Below are 17,835 nucleotides of genomic sequence, written 5' to 3'. Positions count from 1 at the left end.
AAAAACAAAAAAAAAAAATCTTTTCTGTTGTGTTGCATACTTGTATTTAACTGTTTTCCCTACAAACTGTTATGTCTCTTTCCCAATACTTGATATTTTTTAAGAAAGACTCTGAGTTTGCATATTTGACGGATTGAGATTTTAGTGCAACCTGCAGATAATGGTTATGATTTTTCAATATACCATCCCATTTTAATGAACTTCATTTATTATGCAGCAGAATTTTGAATGCTATAATTCTTATTGCTTTTAAATGTAGGTACTCTGGCAAAATATACCGGGGGTCAGGTGTACTACTACCCAAACTTCCAATCTACCAGTCATGGAGAGAAGTTGAGACATGAGTTAGCCAGAGACCTTACTAGGGAAACTGCCTGGGAGGCAGTCATGCGGATAAGATGTGGAAAAGGTATGCTATAGATAATTCTCCAAATTAATTCCCATTGTATGCACACACATGTTTTTTCCTGTGTTCAAATTATGCTGACTTGGGATGTTACTTGTTTATACGTGGAGGAGTCCGCTTTTCATCTTATCATGGGAACTTTATGCTGAGGTCCACCGATTTGTTAGCACTTCCAGCTGTAGATTGTGATAAAGCCTTTGCGATGCAGCTCATTCTTGATGAGACATTACTAACTATTCAGACAGTATACTTCCAAGTAGCTCTACTGTATCCTTCAGCTTCATTTTTTTTTTTTTTCTTGTTTATCTAAGTTACACATAGACATGCCTGTATCATGTTTGTTTTTCTTCTGGTTATTCACTTATCATGCTGTCCATGTCCATTGCTAGCACTACTTTTGTACTTTCTGCATCTCTTTGAATTTCCACTATACAGTAAATCTTCTTTTGAGTGGCATACCAAATGCCTATCCCAGACACCCAAAAAGAAAAAAAAATGCCAATCTTGTTGTACTTGTTCTGGATATGTTTAGTTTAACTTGCTTGGGAGGAATGCCATAATGGTAAATATGAAGGTTATAAATGACTGAAGTGTCCTTAACATACATATCAAAGATACACAGCGTCCTGCGGAGAAAGGCGTATTAGAGTACATACAGCAGCAGTACCTGTTGTCACAGATCTGGCAGAGATGTATCGCCAGGCTGACACTGGTGCTATTGTCACCTTGCTTTCCAGGCTAGGTGGGTAACTGAAAATATATGCTAGTAATGTTGTTAACATGTGAATATTCAGTTTTCTTATCATTGTAGCCTAAAATTGCAGCAATTGAGAAGACTTTGTCGAGTAAGTTGGAAGATGCTCGGAACTCTTTGCAGCTAAGAATTGTCAAAGCCCTCAAAGAATTTAGAAATCTTCATGCTGTACAACACCGCTTGGGAGGAAAGATGATATTTCCAGAGTCTCTGAAATTTTTACCAATGTATGGATTAGCACTTTGTAAGTCAGCGCCTATTCGTGGGGGGTATGCAGATGTATCACTTGATGAACGTTGTGCGGCAGGCCACACAATGATGACTCTACCAGTTAAAAAATTGATGAAGCTTCTATACCCTAGTTTAATACGGCTTGATGAGTATCTTTTGAAGGTATGCATTTCCATTCTCTTGTTTTTCCATGGTAATTTCCTTCCACAAATCATTGTACTCATTTCTGTTTCTTGTATTTGTAGCCTTCTGCTGATGCTGGTGACTTACATAGATTACCACTAGTAGCTGACAGCTTAGATTCCAGAGGCCTGTATATATATGATGATGGGTTTCGCTTTGTTCTATGGTTTGGTAGAGTTCTTCCACCTGATATAGCAAAGAATCTTCTTGGGAGTGATTTTGCAGCCGAGTTATCAAAGGTACTAGTGGTCTGATTCTCTCTAATAAGACAAAAATTAAAATATAAAAAGGAAAAGAACAGCATTATAACTGCTGTAATAGGTGGTCTGATTCTTGCTGGTTGCACTTGGAACGTTCAGTTGAACCTCTACTCATGGAATTTGAACATTTAACTTCCCCTTATTTATGGGACACTGAATTCTGCTAGAATGATTAGCCCTTGGTTTAGGTTCTGTAATTTCGTGAATTTTCTAAAATGGCCGTCTCAAGAACTCTTTATTTTATGTGCAACTTACCTTTACTTGCTACTTATTGGACCCTTTTATTCCAATTGCTGCATTCTTACTTTGTCTTTGGCGATCAGGTGACCCTTTGTGAGCGTGATAATGAAATATCAAAGAAGCTAATGAGGATACTTAAGAAATTTAGGGAAAATGATCCTTCATATCATCAGTTGTGTTATCTTGTAAGACAAGGTGAGCAGCCCCGAGAAGGTCATCTTCTACTTGCCAATCTTGTCGAGGAACAGATGGGGGGAACCAATGGTTATGTTGATTGGATAATCCAGCTACATCGGCAAGTCCAGCAAAATCCGTAATATAGAGGTAATGATTTTTTACTTTGTATTTTGGCTCTTATTTGGCATTTGAAATTCTCTTAGAATGTGTTGCTGCAATTCATAGTACTTATCCAAACTGGTATTTGAATGATCAAATTCTCTCAGAATGGTATTTGAGTGATATTGGTTTTAAGATACCCAAATTGGTTTTTGAACTATTGATGTGCATACAAGTCACCTTTGTGCCTGCAAAGAGCCATTTTAACTTCTGCCTTCCAATGCAGCAGGATGTTTTTTAAACTTATTGCATGCCTCATCTGTGAAGTGGGTGGAGCAAATATTTGTTCAATGTGATGAATAATGGATAGCGTTCAGCCATGGCATCATCCCCACCAGTCGGGTAAATCGAGTTGAAGATTAGATCGTCGCCATGCACAGTTGGGATAATTTGTTTGTTCATCACAGGATCCGATATTTAAAGATGTACTTTAGTTCTATATTCTTGTGCCGCTTGTTGAGGAAATTTTTGTATGTGATATCCTTCAATTCTTTTTCTTCCAAGTGTTTACAGTTGACATGCCCTTAAAATATTTTTTTGAGTAGTTCTATTCCGACCTCACATATTTGTGTTTGGACCTTCCAAACTTTTTGTACTTCCTACCCATAAATGTACCTCCTTAACTTTTGCACGATTCACATTTCAGATTTTCTCTTTGCATACAACCGAAAGAAAGAAAATATATGTACCAGTAGACCTTTCTTCTCTACCGCATCACTCTCACATAGGCATTGCAAGTACTTGTAGCCCTCAGTTGCCCAATGGGTTCTACAAGAAGGTGTCTCATATACCTCGCCATCGGCGACACCACGACTGCATACCCTGACCGCCTTCTGTTGCCCCATAGTCGGTGGCACCATGTGTTTCTTATACTCTATTGTCGAGTGGGTAAGAGTTTGTTAAGTGTAGAATACTACATTTGCGATGGTAGGAAAGAGAGGAAGCGTTCTGACATAATTCTATCCGCTTCGTTTTTACATATAATAGTCAAAACAGCATTTGAAGATACTACAGTGTGTGATGATGGCTGTGAGTTTGACTCTCATAAAGAGAGCCTCTCTGCTTCCTCTTCCCGCCAAATTCCGAACTTTGGCTCCTCCCCCATTCCCATTCCACTTTCCTCTCCCGTTCTCCTTCATCTCCCCCAATCACTATTCCTCCTCCCCTCTCAGCCTAGACTCCTACTTCTCCGACAACCACACCCTCCATTTCGGCTACGATTCCGAGTCCTCCTTCGCCTCTTTTATCGATAGCTCCACCCGCAGGACCCACCTCACTCAAATCCACGCCCAGTTGCTCGTACTGGGTTTCCAAGCCAGCGCCTTTCTAATCACCAAATTAGTTAATTGCAGCTCGAATCTCGGCCACATTTCCTATGCCCGCCAGGTGTTCGACGAATTTACTGACCCGGGTGTGTTCTTATGGAACGCAATCATTCGGGGTTATTCGAAGCACAATGCGTATGCTGATGCTGTACAAATGTATTGTGGGATGCAGGAGATGGGTGTGGGTCCGGATGGTTTCACTTTCCCTCATGTGCTCAAAGCCTGCGGCGGGTTGGGGGCGGTTGAGATAGGTCGAAGGGTTCATGGACAGGTGTTTCGACATGGGTTTGAGTCCAATGTGGTTGTGCAGAATAGTTTGGTGGCGTTTTATGCCAAATGTGGGAGGGTGGATCGCGCTAGGATTGTGTTTGATGGGTTGGGTGAGAGGTCGATTGTTTCGTGGACTTCCATCATTTCAGGGTATGCGCAGAATGGGGAGTGTTTGGAAGCTTTGAGGATTTTTGGTTTGATGAGGAAGGTGAATGTGAAACCTGATTGGATTGTTTTGGTTAGTGTACTGAAAGCGTATACGGATGTGGAGGACTTGGGACAGGGGAGATCTGTTCATGGTTGTTTGGTTAAAATGGGTCTTGAGTTTGAGCCTGACTTGGTCATTTCGCTCACGGCCATGTATGCGAAAAGTGGGCAGGTGATGGTTGCCAGATCATTATTTGATAAGATGGAAAGACCGAATGTGATAATGTGGAATGCTATGATTTCTGGGTATGCCAAGAATGGTCATGCTGAGAAAGCTGTGGAGCTATTCCGTGAGATGATCTCTAGAAGCATTAGAATTGATTCAATTACTCTGAGGTCTGCTATTGTAGCATGCGCTCAGGTCGGTTCTCTTGAATTAGCAAAATGGATGGATGGCTATGTCTGCAAAAGTGAGTATAGAAATCATGTTTTTGTTAATACATCCCTAATTGATATGTATGCAAAATGTGGAAGTGTAGATTCTGCTCGCATGGTCTTTGATAGAACACCTAATAAAGATGTTGTCGTCTGGAGTGCAATGATTGTGGGCTATGGATTGCATGGTCGAGGACGAGAAGCTATTGATGTTTACCATTCTATGCAGCATGCTGGGGTGGTACCAAATGATGTTACCTTTCTTGGACTCCTTACTGCATGCAACCATTCAGGCCTTGTACATGAGGGATGGGAGCTTTTCCATCGCATGAGAGACTATGGGATTGAGCCTGGAAACCATCACTATTCTTGTGTGGTTGATCTTCTGGGACGTGCAGGCCAGCTGGAACAGGCTTATGATTTTATAAAGAAGATGCCTATTGAACCTGGTACAAGTGTATGGGGAGCACTCCTTAGTTCGTGCAAGATTCATCGCAATGTGACTTTGGGACAATATGCTGCAGAAAAGCTTTTGTCATTAGATCCATATGAGATAGGGCATTATGTGCAACTGTCGAATCTCTTTGCTTCAGCCAGATTATGGGATCGTGTTGCACAGGTGCGAGTACTGATGAGGGAGAAAGGACTGATCAAGGGCATTGGCCATAGTTTGATTGAGATTAATGGTAAACTACAAGCATTTCATGTAGGAGACAAGTCGCATCCAAGGTCTGAGGAAATTTATGAAGAGCTTGAGAGTCTAGAGAGGAGGTTGAAGGAGGCTGGATTTGTTCCTCATACAGAATCCGTCCTGCATGACTTAAATTATGAAGAGACAGAGGAGACACTTTGCAATCATAGTGAGAGGCTGGCAATTGTGTATGGCCTCATCAGTACTGCTCCTGGAACCACTCTAAGAATAACTAAAAACATACGCGCATGTGTGAATTGTCATGCAGCAACCAAGCTAATATCTAAGCTTGTCAACAGGGAGATAGTTGTCAGGGATGCAAAGCGTTTCCATCATTTCAAGGATGGATTTTGTTCCTGTGGAGACTATTGGTGAAAGAGAAAAGCCAGCACTAAATTTTCTTTGCTGTATCCTTCAGCTTCAGTGTTTTATTTAAGCTGAAATTGACTATGGTGCTTGTTTTTCTTTTGGTTATTCACATATAGTGCTGTCCATATCAATTACTAACATTTTCCAAGTTTGCTTTTTATCTGCATAACAAGTACCTAGCACTCTCTATCCCTGTTTTGGATGTGTGGCTCTTTAGTTAGTAGCTTAGGAGCAACGCCACAGGTATTATGAAGGTTATTAATGACTCAAGTGTCCTTAACACATTAAAGATACATTGAATGCTGTGAAGAAAGGTGCAGTAGAGTACATAAAGCAGCAGTACCTGTTGTTACAGATCTGAGACAGATGTATTGCCAGGCTGAAGCTGGTGCCATTGTCACCTTGCTTTCCAGGCTAGGTGGGTAACTGAAACTCTATGCTAGGGAAGTTAAAAGATGCGAGTATTCAGTTAAACTTTCTGCTTTTCCTTTTCGTTTTTATCTTTTCTATTCTAAAACTTTATGTTCAAATTTCGATTTTTCAGATTTCAATTTTCCCACGCATTTCCAGATTTTCTTGGGATTTAGTGTATGTTACAACATTGGATAAGCTTATGACTGCTCCATATGCAATTTTCATTATCAATGGACAGGATATTTTGAGGCCAGCACTTATGCTGGACTATAAAAAGTCTGCATGATGGAAAAGGATAAGAGATAGATACTTGTCTAAATGGCTTATGAACTGCTGACCAATTTTTAGAGGTTCACATGATGATTCTCCCCTTTTCCCTCATTACATTATACACATGACATGCACTGTCAGTTTTTTGTATCATTTGGAGGAGTCAGTTCTAGCTGTATGAATACTATAATAAGTGGTTTGGTTCCTGCTGGACGCACTCGGAACTTTTAGTTCAATTGCTGCTCATGGAGTTAAACCTACAGCTCTGTTATTCTTGGGCATTGAATTCCCCTAGACTGATTAGAATTTTGGCTCTGTAAAGAGCTCTGTATAACCTGAACTAGTATGGCTGTCTCAAGAACTATTATGGCTGTTTCAAGTATGGCTTAAGTTTCTAGTATGGTGGCTGTCTCAAGAACTATTTATTTTATCTGTTTATCTGCGACTTACCTTTACTTGCTACATATTCAACTGGTATCTGTTCTTATTCCCTTCTACTGCATTCTCTTGGCTAATCAGGTGACCCTTTGTGAGCATGAATGAATGTCAAAGAAGAAAATTTGGATACTTGTCAATTTAGAGATGGGTGAACCAATGGTTATGTTGATAAAGGTACACTGGCAACCCAGCAAAATCTGTACTATAGAGGTAATGATTCCTTAATTTAAATTTTAGCTAAGATTCTCCAAAATATGTTGATCAAATTAAAAGTATGTAAACAAACTGATTGTGTTTAAGATGCTTCGTAGAACTGCCATTCTTTCTGTGTGCCCTTTTTAACTTCTGTCTTAGTTATACATTGCAGCAGGATGTTTCTCAAAGTTATTTCATGTCTCATCTGAGGTGGTGGAGCGGATATTTGCCAAAGATGACAAAAGTGAGGGACCAATTTGTTCGATGTGATGAATTAAAATTGGTAGTTCAGCCATGACATTATCTCCTCGAGTGTGGTAGGTAGAGTTGAAGAATAGCTCGTCGAAAGGCAGAGTTGTGACAATTTGTTCATTCATCACTGGATGCGATGGTTAAAGACTATGATTACCCTCTCTTTGTTCTTTTCTTTTTATTTTGTCATATTTTTTGCTATTGTCATAGAGGCAGTGCAACAAAGCCACACCATGCTTACAAGTTGTCTTGAGATTCAGTTACATTTAGTCTCGTTACTTGAAAGTTGCCTCTCTTTAACACTGCAAGATTTTCTAAATGATACGGTCATCTTCTATCAGACTGACAATTGACAAAGTTTGTGTTGTATTGGTCATTTTCTATTTCACCTTCTAACTCCCTATGGTTATATTGTTCTTCAAAAAGATGGCAGTGAGTGAGTGACTAATCTCCCATTAATCTTTAACCATCATTCCCTTCTCTTCTCACCATCGTCCTCGTTTTCCCATCAGGCTATTTCAGAGAGAGATTACTAGGCATATACTGGTAGTAGGATTTGAAATATGATACATATTGAATCGTCAATGCCTCAGTGGGTCACGAATGAACTTGGTCATCTGAAGAAGATTGAGAATACAGTGTGGGGTTGTCCAGCCAAGTGCAAGCAAAGTTGTCCTCAAAAGCCATAGCTGCCAGTCTATGAGCAATATTGTTACATGTTCTTGGTGTATGCCTCATACGGACATTCACCGATTTGTGTTGAGCTAGTCTAATATCATCAAGTCCACCATTAGCTAACATATCATAGTCAGCAGCTTTAACCTCTGCTATATTGTCCACAAAAAGAAACTAATCCGATTCTGAACTTCTATATCATATAAACACTTTTGCATTCTTGATTTTCTAAAATTCCACAAAAAGAAACTAATCTGATTCCGGCTTCTATATCGTCCCAGAATGAAAAACATGAATGTATTTTTTTTTTTCTTGTAGTTTTTCCTTTGCATTGAAAATTTGAAAATAAAGTACTTCAGAGCTCGAAAGACTCGAATTAGTATCCTTTGGAACTACAATATCCATTGCAGCACCCTTCAAATTGACTGAACTTTTCCAAAAGGAGAAATGTACATCAACCGTTTATGCTTGTTTTTTTAATCAGGTAAATTACAACTGCGTGAGTCAAACTCAGAACCTCCTACTTACTAAAGGGGAGATTATGCCATTAGACTAAATGATATTAGGCTTTATGCTTGTTTTGTATGAGTAGGTTTTTTTTTTTTTTTTTTCCTTTTCCTGAAAACAGAAAATGTCTGAAATTGCAAAAATAATTAAAAGTTATTGGAATATTATTTTCTGAAATTGCACATTTGGACTTTACTGTATTGAGATTCTTTATATTTAATAAAAAAGAACGTAATCATCTTTATGTAGACATAATTTGATTGCTTGATTTTTCTTAAATGGGATGATGAATGAACATTTCTTGGATTAATTGTAACTAGAATGCATGTTCAAAATCTAATACACGAAATCCATCCGTTTCTTACACATAATTCAATTCCAATTGTAACATGTGTCTAGCCAGTTACTAACTTACTATGTATACTAACCATGAACGCCAAGTAAGAGTCAAACCAAGAAACTGAATCAGCTAGTAAGCATAGCCAAGAACAATGCCTTCTCATTGCTACCTCGTCCTCCTTGCTTTCTTCCTTCCCGTGGTCGTCGCTTCCACAGAGAAGCTCTACCTCATCGGTACCTGGACTCCTCTCAACACAAGCGATCCGCGTGCAATAAGAGTTGCAGAGTGTGCAGTCACCGAGTACAACAAGAACGCTATAAAGAAGTTAGTTTTTGAGCGCCTAGTTTCCGGTAGAAAAGTATTTGCATCAGGTGCCTATTATGAGATCGTTATTGCTGCCAAGAATGCTACGTTGCCTGACCCTCCTTCGAATTATCTGGCTTCTGTGTGGGTTCAGTTTATGAAGACTAGATTGAGGGGATTTGAGAAGGTCAAGACTCATGATACCGAGTGATTTGAATTCATGTTGCTAGAGACCAAACACACCCTATGGGTGTGAATAATTACATGGGAATGTTGTTTTGTTTTTTGAAATGGCATCTAAAAATTGAATTCATAAAGTCATCTCTAGTAATAGAGGCTATATGACCAAATCCTAAATTTTGGCCTTATTTTAGTCTCCAACAACAAATTTGCAAAGGGCTAAATCAAAAAAGCTAAACATAGCACTTTGGTTAGCCCAGGCCAAAACAAAGTGGTCCCAAATCAGATTAAAAAACTATAATTTGCATGTGGGTTGATTGATGATGACTACTTAAATTATAACAATTATCAACTTTCTATTAGATGATTTCATTCTCATTTCATTACAACGGGTAAATTCTCCCGACTCAAAATCAATGCTAAGTAATTAATTAAATATGCAATAAATGACTGATATCTTATTGTGTTAATATATTCACAAACAATGCAAAATATTTAATTTTGTCTCAAAAGTTTATTCAAGAATTAATGTGACGATATATTTGTTGTAAAAGTGACAGTATATTTGTAGTAAAAGTGACAATATATGTTAAAATATAATGTGAAACCATAAAATATTAAAAAGGGCTAAAATTTGGCCCTTCTTACTAGAGATGGTTTAATAGCCTATGAATAAAAAATAATACTTTTTAAGGCTAAATTATAGCCATGACCCTAATATAGCCCTCTCTGGAGATAGTCTAAGTCCTCTACAATTAACTTTCATAAAAATTTCGGTCTAGAAGTTCACATCTATGCAACATTTTAGAATTTTTAACAAGGAGTAAAATTGGATTTTAAAAGTTATCAGAATTAATTTATATGGTCTAATTATCAAATTATATAGTATGATTTATGAAGAACTAACTAGTTACTATTTGATAATACGGTCTAATCATCTCTCCCTCTTACAAGAACTAAATAGTAACTACCTAATTTTTACCTTGCAACATTAGAATGGCAATTAGTGCGGAGGGTGGAGAAACATGATAAGTATCTAGGTGTCACGGTGGAGGTGAGCTATCCCAAGGAAGAAGCTTTTGGATATCTAGTGGAACGAGTAAAACAGAGAACCCAGGGATGGCGAGAGAAACTCCTCAGCGCTGCCGGGAAAGAGATTTTAATCAAGGCGGTGACACAAGCTATTTCGACGTATGTCATGAACTGTTTTGAGCTCCCTAAATATTTATGTGATGATATGCACAAGCTTATGGCTCGATTCTGGTGGGGAGATAAGGAGGGTACGTAAGGGCAAAATCCATTGGCTCTCATGGGACAAACTTTGTAGATCAAAACGGGAGGAAGGCTTGGGTTTCAAGAATATGCATGATTATAATTTAGCTCTACTGGCCAAGCAAGGGTGGCGTATTTTGCAGTATCCGGATAATATTGTTTCCAGGTGTCGAAAGCCAAGTATTTCCAGGATACATGTTTTATGGATGCGAAGTTAAAGTTGGGAGCCTCGTACACTTGGAGAAGCATTATGGCAGGAAGGCAGGTTTTATAGCAAGGAGTGAGATATCAGGTTGGCAATGGAGAAAACATCTCTGTGTGGTATGATAAATGGATTCCTGTTCCTTACAGGTTCATGCCTTTTTCAGAACCAATGGATGGTTTAGAAGAGTTGAAAGTAGCGGATTTAATTGATCCAGAAGATCGAGTGTGGCAAGTTCATCTTCTACAGGAATTGTTTACACAACATGAGGTAGACTTGATTGCAAAGATCCCATTGAGTTGCAGAGCTCCAAGTGACCGGTTGGTATGGCACTTTGACAAGAGAGGTAGATATAATGTAAAGAGTGGTTATTGGGCATGGAGTTTGGCTAGTAAAGCTATAGAACAAGCTTCTTCGTCTTCTAATGCAATTGGAGGTGAGCAAGGTAGATACTGGAGCTGTCTGTGGAAGATTAATATCCCAGCAAAAATTAAAATGTTTGTATGGAGGTTATTGAGAGATATTGTTCCCACTCGGGTGGCCTTAGCAAATTGGAAGGTGAATGTTTTAGACACAAATTGTTTACTGTGTGGGTTGTAGCTGAAACAGGGGTCCATCTTTTCAAGGAATGTGTTGTGCTGAAGGTATTTTGGCGCCAAACCCCTTTAAGGTTAGTGCTCCCCACTTTCTCTGATGATGTTTCCTTGGTGGAATGGCGTTGGTTGACTTTGGAAGCTTTAAATAAAGATCAACAGGAGCTTTTTCTTTCTTGTTTGTGGGCGATATGGTCAGAGAGGAACAAATGTGCTATGGCACCAAGTTTCTTTCAATTGTAGCTTCCTAGCACAGTGGGTGGTTCAATTTTTAGGGGAGTATGTGAAGGTCCATGTGAAGGCTCATGTAAGACAGAAGAGAAGGAGGATGAAGTGGGAGTGTCCACCCAGTGGGAGACTGAAAATCAATATCAATGGGTCTTTTGTTGACTCTAATGGATGTGCCGATGTGGTGGTGTGGGGGTAGTAGTTAGAAATGATATGGGTTTAGGAATCGCAGTTGTGGCAAGACCGTTTAAACATGCTCACTCCGCGTTAAATATGGAGTTTGAGGCATGTAGAACAGGTTTGTTACTTGGTGTACATCAAGGTTGGAGCGATATTGATATTGAAAGCGATTATATCCTATTGGTAGTTGCCCTTGAACGGGAGGAGGAGGGTTTGTTTGAGGTGGGTCGAGTTTTAGGAGACTGTAAAGACTATATGTCTGCTTTTCATTCTATTAGAATTCGACACATCGGCAGGGAAGCAAATGGTATAGCAGATATTAGCTCACCTTGCTAGTGCGGGGTCGTTAGATGATGTTTAGTTAGGGGAGACTCCTGTTATTATTCAGGACGTTGTGAGGATATTTGTAATAGTTCTATAGTAGCACGGGGTCCAGGTATTATATCCCCCCTTGCAAAATTTTAATATTAATATAATAAATAAAACCGGACGTGGGGCTGAGTCTCTTAGTTAGGTTGGGTTCCAAACCCTTTTCAAAAAAAAAACTATTTTACGCTTGCAACATTAGAAATGGCTTCATCATATTCATATTTCATTCATATATTAGTGTCCGTACATTATAAGAGCGCGCAGTTGATATTATTAAAAGAACCGTTGATATTATTGCTAAAAATCAAGGTTCAAATAATAAAATCTTGAAAATAAAGCAAACAATGGTAAAAATTGAAAGCATAACTAGAGGTTGAAGAAGAAGAAACACAGAGAAGATGGGAAGCAATTTTTGTATGAGAAAAAGATTCGATCAGTTCTTGAAAATACAGAAAAAGAACTCCTATTTTTTCTACAGTTGGTTACAGCTGATAGCAGAAGCAAACAAAATATAAGTGAGCAAAATATGACTTGTTCTCCAAGCTGCTGATGTCACAGTTGGGAGTGGATTGGGCCTGCTTAGATATGGATTGGGCTTAACAATTATTACATTAGGTAATTCGCAAGAACGTTTAACAGCTCTGTGGTACAAATGATAGTTTTGACGCACCAACGTCAAACAGCATTCTTTGATTCACCATCTGAAACGCCCCCAACAAATTGTCAGAGAGAGAGGACTGAATCATTAAGCAGAACTCATTCATGGGGTGACCAAACGCCTGGAATACTGCATCTCTGATCAGCTCCATGACTGCCTCTCCTTCAAAATGAAATTTCAGTTCCGGGAATTCAACGTCTCCTATTGCTGGTCGATGCACCATCTTGTAACATAAGTCAAAATTACCAGATCCACTCGTCTTCATAGCTTCCCATCCATACTTTTCCAGAAAGTGTTTCACCACAGCTTCTCGTATAGGCGTGTATGCTTCCTCCACAAACATCGTGTATGGAGTGCCCGAGTCCAAAACCACCCCTACTCCATTACCCCTCGTAAACACTATCGGATCTATTGGCAAAAATAAACCATTTACACTTATAGCATTCAGTTTCGCATAGTAAGTATTATCATCCCACCTCCCTGCTAAAAGTGGTGTGATTTGTACAACTACACCATCGTGGCTTTTGATCTCGGCCTCCTTACCAAAATGCAACCATGCATGATGATGGTGCTGGTGATCATTCTCCTCATATACACGCAGTGGAAGACAATAAGAAAACTTGAGCTCGGTGAAAGAACTTAACTGATATAAGATAGAGGTAGGATCATTCATACCAATGCCGAAAACCCCAGAGATTGGATTATGTGTATCGTTTAAAAAGTCCAAGACGTTCTTATCGTCGAGTCCGCAACCAAACACAAAATCTGGAACCTTGTGTTTTGAGCTTCCAAGGACGAACGTGTCCAATGATAATTGACCGCGGATTAGTTGGCCGTCGATGTATTCCATTGTGAAATTGCAGAACTTTCCGGAATGTTCTGTTCCGTAACCACCACGGCAAAGAGGGTGGTTTTCCGGTAACCGCCGATAGGTTGAACTGAACTTCGGATCGAAAGGAGGGATCGCCACTGGAAAGCATGTATTGCAGGCTGCGCACTGCGTCCAGGTTGTGGTGCTGGCTGTGTCGAACACCAGTTTGACGTAGACAGGAGGCGAGCCAATCCCTACTTCGACGTAGAAGAAGGGACTCCGGAGTGCCCTAAAGAGAGGTGCACGTACACCGTGGTGAGCAGAAACTAGCACCACAAAGAGTGCTGGAAGAGTGATGAAGAACAAGGGGGGAGTCATGGTGGTTTTGCTCATGGTGTTATAATTGTGATTATAGTAGATCGATATATGAGAATTCCGATGGTAGCTGAATTCTGAAAAGTGAAAACCATTGCAACCATTATTTTGGTCCCCCTAGCTATACACACAATATAATGCATGACTAGGCTAGGACTGAGTTGGACGTGACATGAATGATTGAAAGAAAATCACAAAGAAGTAGGAGAGCCTATTCAGCGCACCCGGAAAATTCAACGGGAGTGCTTGGCAGGCGCTGTTTATGCAATTGTGGTTTGTAGTGGCCCTCTTTCCGGCTAATCCATTACAGACCTGAAGAAGAGAGACGATGGCATTGGTGTCGGGCCGCCGGCAGGAGACGACATGAAGAGGAGTGGCAATTGATTGGATGACGACGGAGAGAGAAGGATTTGGTGTCGGAGAGACGGAGGTGGTCAGAGAATGAGGCGGCGAATTTACAGAGGTGGTTTTAATTTGGTGGTCGATGGAGGAAGGGAAAGAGGAAAGGCGACATTCAATTCAAAGGAGAAGACTTCATCGAAAAGGAAAAAAAAATTGAAAGGAAAAAAAGGAGATAATTATTGTTAATAAATTGATAATGAGGCTATTTTATTATTATCCTTATTATTATTATTATTATTATTGTTAAATCCAAACACATGGATTTGTGTTTGTTGATGTCAATTAGGCCAAACTAAGTTTGGTTTAAGTTTCGTGTTTGTGTTTCTGTTTATGTAGGTATTTGGTTTTAAAGTTGGGGTTTAGGGTTTAGACTTTTAGGGTTTAAATGTTAATAGGAAATATAAGTGTTATACGGTTGACCGTCTCGATCGAGGTTTAAACATTATCAAAAATATGTGATTTTTCAACCCTAGCCGTATTTATCTATTCTGGTCACATCCTATATGATTTTCGAAAAGTTTGTTTCCTTTATATAGTTGGTTCACAATAATGTGCACTTGCATATAACTTACTAAACAAGTTATATTGCTTTAGTAGGCACGTGGCGATCAGAGGTCATAAACATGTGAAAATAAAAATTTCACCGTCTGATGTAGATATGGTGATTAAATAGGTATACTGAAAAAAATTCACCATGTTTCGGATTCGTTAGACCCCCCATCGAACAGGCCAACCTGAATTCAACTTTATTTTTTACACGAAACGCGGTTGACCGGCATAGTGCAAAACCCTATATTTCCCCGTTTTTTAACTTAAAACTCGTATACATGAGATTTAGGAATCCATGAAAAAAAATAATTAAATTGACCCCCCCAGTGGTTAAGCTCCTCTTAGGAGTGCCTAAGCGTATTTAGAGTTGACTACTTTTATCGTGAAACAAACGTTACCGAAAATTTGTGAATTTTCAACCCTATCCATATTTCACTATTCCGATCACATCCTATTTCACAAGATTTTATGAAATTTTGCTTCTTTTGTATAGTTGGTTCACAATGATGTACACTTACATAACTTACTAAACAAATTATACCACTTTAGTAGGCATGTGGCGATCCAAGGTGATAAATATGTGAAAATAAAATTCCACCATCCGATGTAGATATGATGATTAAATAGGTCTACTGAAAAAAAAAAAAATCCACCCTGTTTCGGATTCGTTAGACCCCCTATCGAATTGGTCAACCTAAATTCAACTTCATTTTATACACGAAACATGGTTGACTTACATCATGTGGAACCCTATTTTTTTCCGTTTTCGAACCTAAAACTCGTATACATGATATTTAAGAACCCATGAAAAAAATTGTTAAATTGACTCTCTGGTGGTTAGACTCTCTTTAGAAACGTCTAAGTGTATTTAAAGTTGACTGTTTTTATCGGGAAGCAAACGTTATCAAAAGTTTGTGAATTTTCAACCCTGTTCATATTTCACTATTCCAATCACATCCTATTTCACAAGATTTTCTAAAAATTTGCTTCTTCTGTATAATTGGTTCACAATGATGTACACTTGCATATAACTAACTAAACAAGTTACCCCGCTTTAGTAGGTACATGGCGATCCGAGGTCATAAATATGTGAAAATAAAAATTCTACCGTCCGATATAGACATGGTGATTAAATAGGTCTATTGAAAAAAATTCACCCAGTTTCGGATATGTTAGGCCCCCATCGAATATGTCAACTCTTATTTCAACCTCATTTTTACATGAAATGTGGTTGACCGGCTTCATGTGAGACTTTATTTTTCCCTGTTTTCGAATTTAAAACTCGTATATATGTGATTTGGAAACGCATGAAAATATTTTGTTAAATTGACTCTCCGGTGATTAAGCTCTTCTTAGGAGCGCCTAAGCGTATTCAGAGTTGACTGTTTTTATCGGGAAGCAAACATTACAGAAAATTTATGATTTTTTAACCCTATTTGTATTTCACTATTCCGGTCACATCTTATTTCACAAGATTTTTGAAAATTTTGTCTCTTCAGTATAGTTGGTTCACAATGATATACAAGTCATATAACCTACTAAACAAGTTATATCGTTTTAATAGGCACGTGACGATCCGAGGTCATTAATATGTGAAAATAAAAATTTCATTGTTTGATGTAGACATGGTAATTAAATAAGTCTACTGAAAAAAAGCCACTCAATTTCATATTCACATTTGCTTGATACAGCTGCCCTTGATAAGGTATACAAATAAATATGGTTGATTGAGTTGACCGTCACCTAAACAATGACAAAAATAAGTTTATTTTCAGTCAAAGTTGTATTTCACTGTGAACTAAATTTCTTAAACATTTTTATATGTGCATACAAAACGCATCTAAGTGGTACAATATAAAATTTCGAAGATTTTTTCGGATACTCAAACTATATATTCTAAGTTTAATAATATGAAAAATTTTAAAAATTATTTAAATTTAGAAGATGTACCTTATGTAATATGTATTTCTTTAATGATTATTGTGATTATAAAATTAAGAAAATCTCTTGATAAACATTTATTAAATTACCTGTACAAATATTATACTTTAATTACACATATTTCTAAAATAGGGAGAAGAATTAAATATTAATTGGATTAAATATGCAACACTACCTATACATCATTCATTCTTGTTCCTTTTATTTAGAAACCATAACCCCAAAAATGCAGCCGTTTGAAACCCAGATTTTATTTATCGAGTTTGGCCCTAAGCTTCACCTAATCACCTCCCTCTCCAGCCCCTATCTTCTTCTCCAGCCACGCCTCCTAAATCGCATGCCTCACGTCCGCCGAGACACGCTCACCGTCAGAGCCGCCTTCTTGTTCTGGCCGGCGTCGGACTACTTGATTGCCTTCTTGTGTTCTGGTCTTGTGGTTTCGGCTTGGCCTTGTGGATCACCACAGGCTCCCTGTCTTGTCCGGCGAATCGGTTCCAAATGATCGGAAAAGTTGAAGAGAGAGAGAAAGGCTTTGGATACTCGCCTGCTAACAGAGACTTTTTCACGCGTTAAAATCGACAGTGGAGATGACGAGTGCGCGGCGCACCCGGGTGCGCTGTATAATTTTCGAAGAAGTAGAGCGGTTACGAGGCTAGCTAGCTATAGGGTAGCTAAAGGAATGATATACGTACACTCAATCCCTCAGAAATAGCTGCCACTCTGTATTTTCTTGCATCCACATCCTCAAATAACATGCACTTATTGGTGTCGTATATATTACTCATGGCCGGTTTTAGTAATAAGAGTATGTGGGATACCATTTTCGATCATACTCAAGCCATCTCCAGTAGGAGAGGGCTATATTGGGGCCAGAGCTATAATTTAGCTCTAAAAAATATTATTTTTTATTTATAGACTACTAAATGATCTCTAGTAAGAGAGGGCTAAATTTTAGCCCAATCAAATATTTTATGATTTCATATTATATTTTCAAACTTATAATTTTATTTTATTATAACATTATTTATATTTGG

At 38.6% G+C, this 17,835-nt stretch overlaps 3 protein-coding genes across 3 annotated transcripts in view; 2 read left to right on the top strand and 1 right to left on the bottom strand.

The window, feature by feature from the left end:
* The window catches only part of LOC101300468 (protein transport protein Sec24-like At3g07100-like), a 7,007-nt gene extending 3,950 nt beyond the window's left edge, over positions 1 to 3,057 (top strand). Inside the window, exons 7-13 of the mRNA XM_004304887.1 lie at positions 260 to 409; positions 517 to 673; positions 1,021 to 1,148; positions 1,231 to 1,553; positions 1,637 to 1,813; positions 2,158 to 2,398; positions 2,640 to 3,057. Of these exons, the coding sequence (XP_004304935.1) occupies positions 260 to 409; positions 517 to 673; positions 1,021 to 1,148; positions 1,231 to 1,553; positions 1,637 to 1,813; positions 2,158 to 2,391 (1,169 nt within the window). The 3' untranslated portion in view covers positions 2,392 to 2,398; positions 2,640 to 3,057. The remainder of the gene's footprint in view (positions 1 to 259; positions 410 to 516; positions 674 to 1,020; positions 1,149 to 1,230; positions 1,554 to 1,636; positions 1,814 to 2,157; positions 2,399 to 2,639) is intronic.
* A 376-nt stretch (positions 3,058 to 3,433) lies between these two features.
* On the top strand, positions 3,434 to 7,241 carry LOC101300170 (pentatricopeptide repeat-containing protein At3g12770-like). The gene is made up of 4 exons (XM_004304886.1): positions 3,434 to 5,685; positions 5,938 to 6,065; positions 6,851 to 6,979; positions 7,137 to 7,241. Exon 1 carries the CDS (start codon positions 3,434 to 3,436, stop codon positions 5,651 to 5,653), a length of 2,220 nt encoding a protein of 739 aa, XP_004304934.1. The 3' UTR covers positions 5,654 to 5,685; positions 5,938 to 6,065; positions 6,851 to 6,979; positions 7,137 to 7,241.
* A 5,456-nt stretch (positions 7,242 to 12,697) lies between these two features.
* LOC101299888 (aspartic proteinase CDR1-like) lies at positions 12,698 to 13,927 on the bottom strand. Its single transcript, XM_004304885.1, has one exon. The coding sequence runs from the start codon at positions 13,925 to 13,927 to the stop codon at positions 12,698 to 12,700; it is 1,230 nt and encodes a 409-aa protein (XP_004304933.1).
* Between the last annotated feature and the right edge of the window lie 3,908 nt (positions 13,928 to 17,835).

This window comes from Fragaria vesca, linkage group LG6 (genome assembly GCF_000184155.1).
Source record: "Fragaria vesca subsp. vesca linkage group LG6, FraVesHawaii_1.0, whole genome shotgun sequence".
NCBI lineage: Eukaryota > Viridiplantae > Streptophyta > Magnoliopsida > Rosales > Rosaceae > Fragaria > Fragaria vesca.
Note: the sequence above shows the minus strand (reverse complement) of the source record. Positions and strands in the feature narration are given on the sequence as shown.

Excerpts from the sequence above, each read along its gene's own strand:
- LOC101300170 (XM_004304886.1), top strand. The coding sequence starts at position 3,434 with ATGGCTGTGAGTTTGACTCTCATAAAGAGAGCCTCTCTGCTTCCTCTT.
- LOC101299888 (XM_004304885.1), bottom strand. The coding sequence starts at position 13,927 with ATGAGCAAAACCACCATGACTCCCCCCTTGTTCTTCATCACTCTTCCA.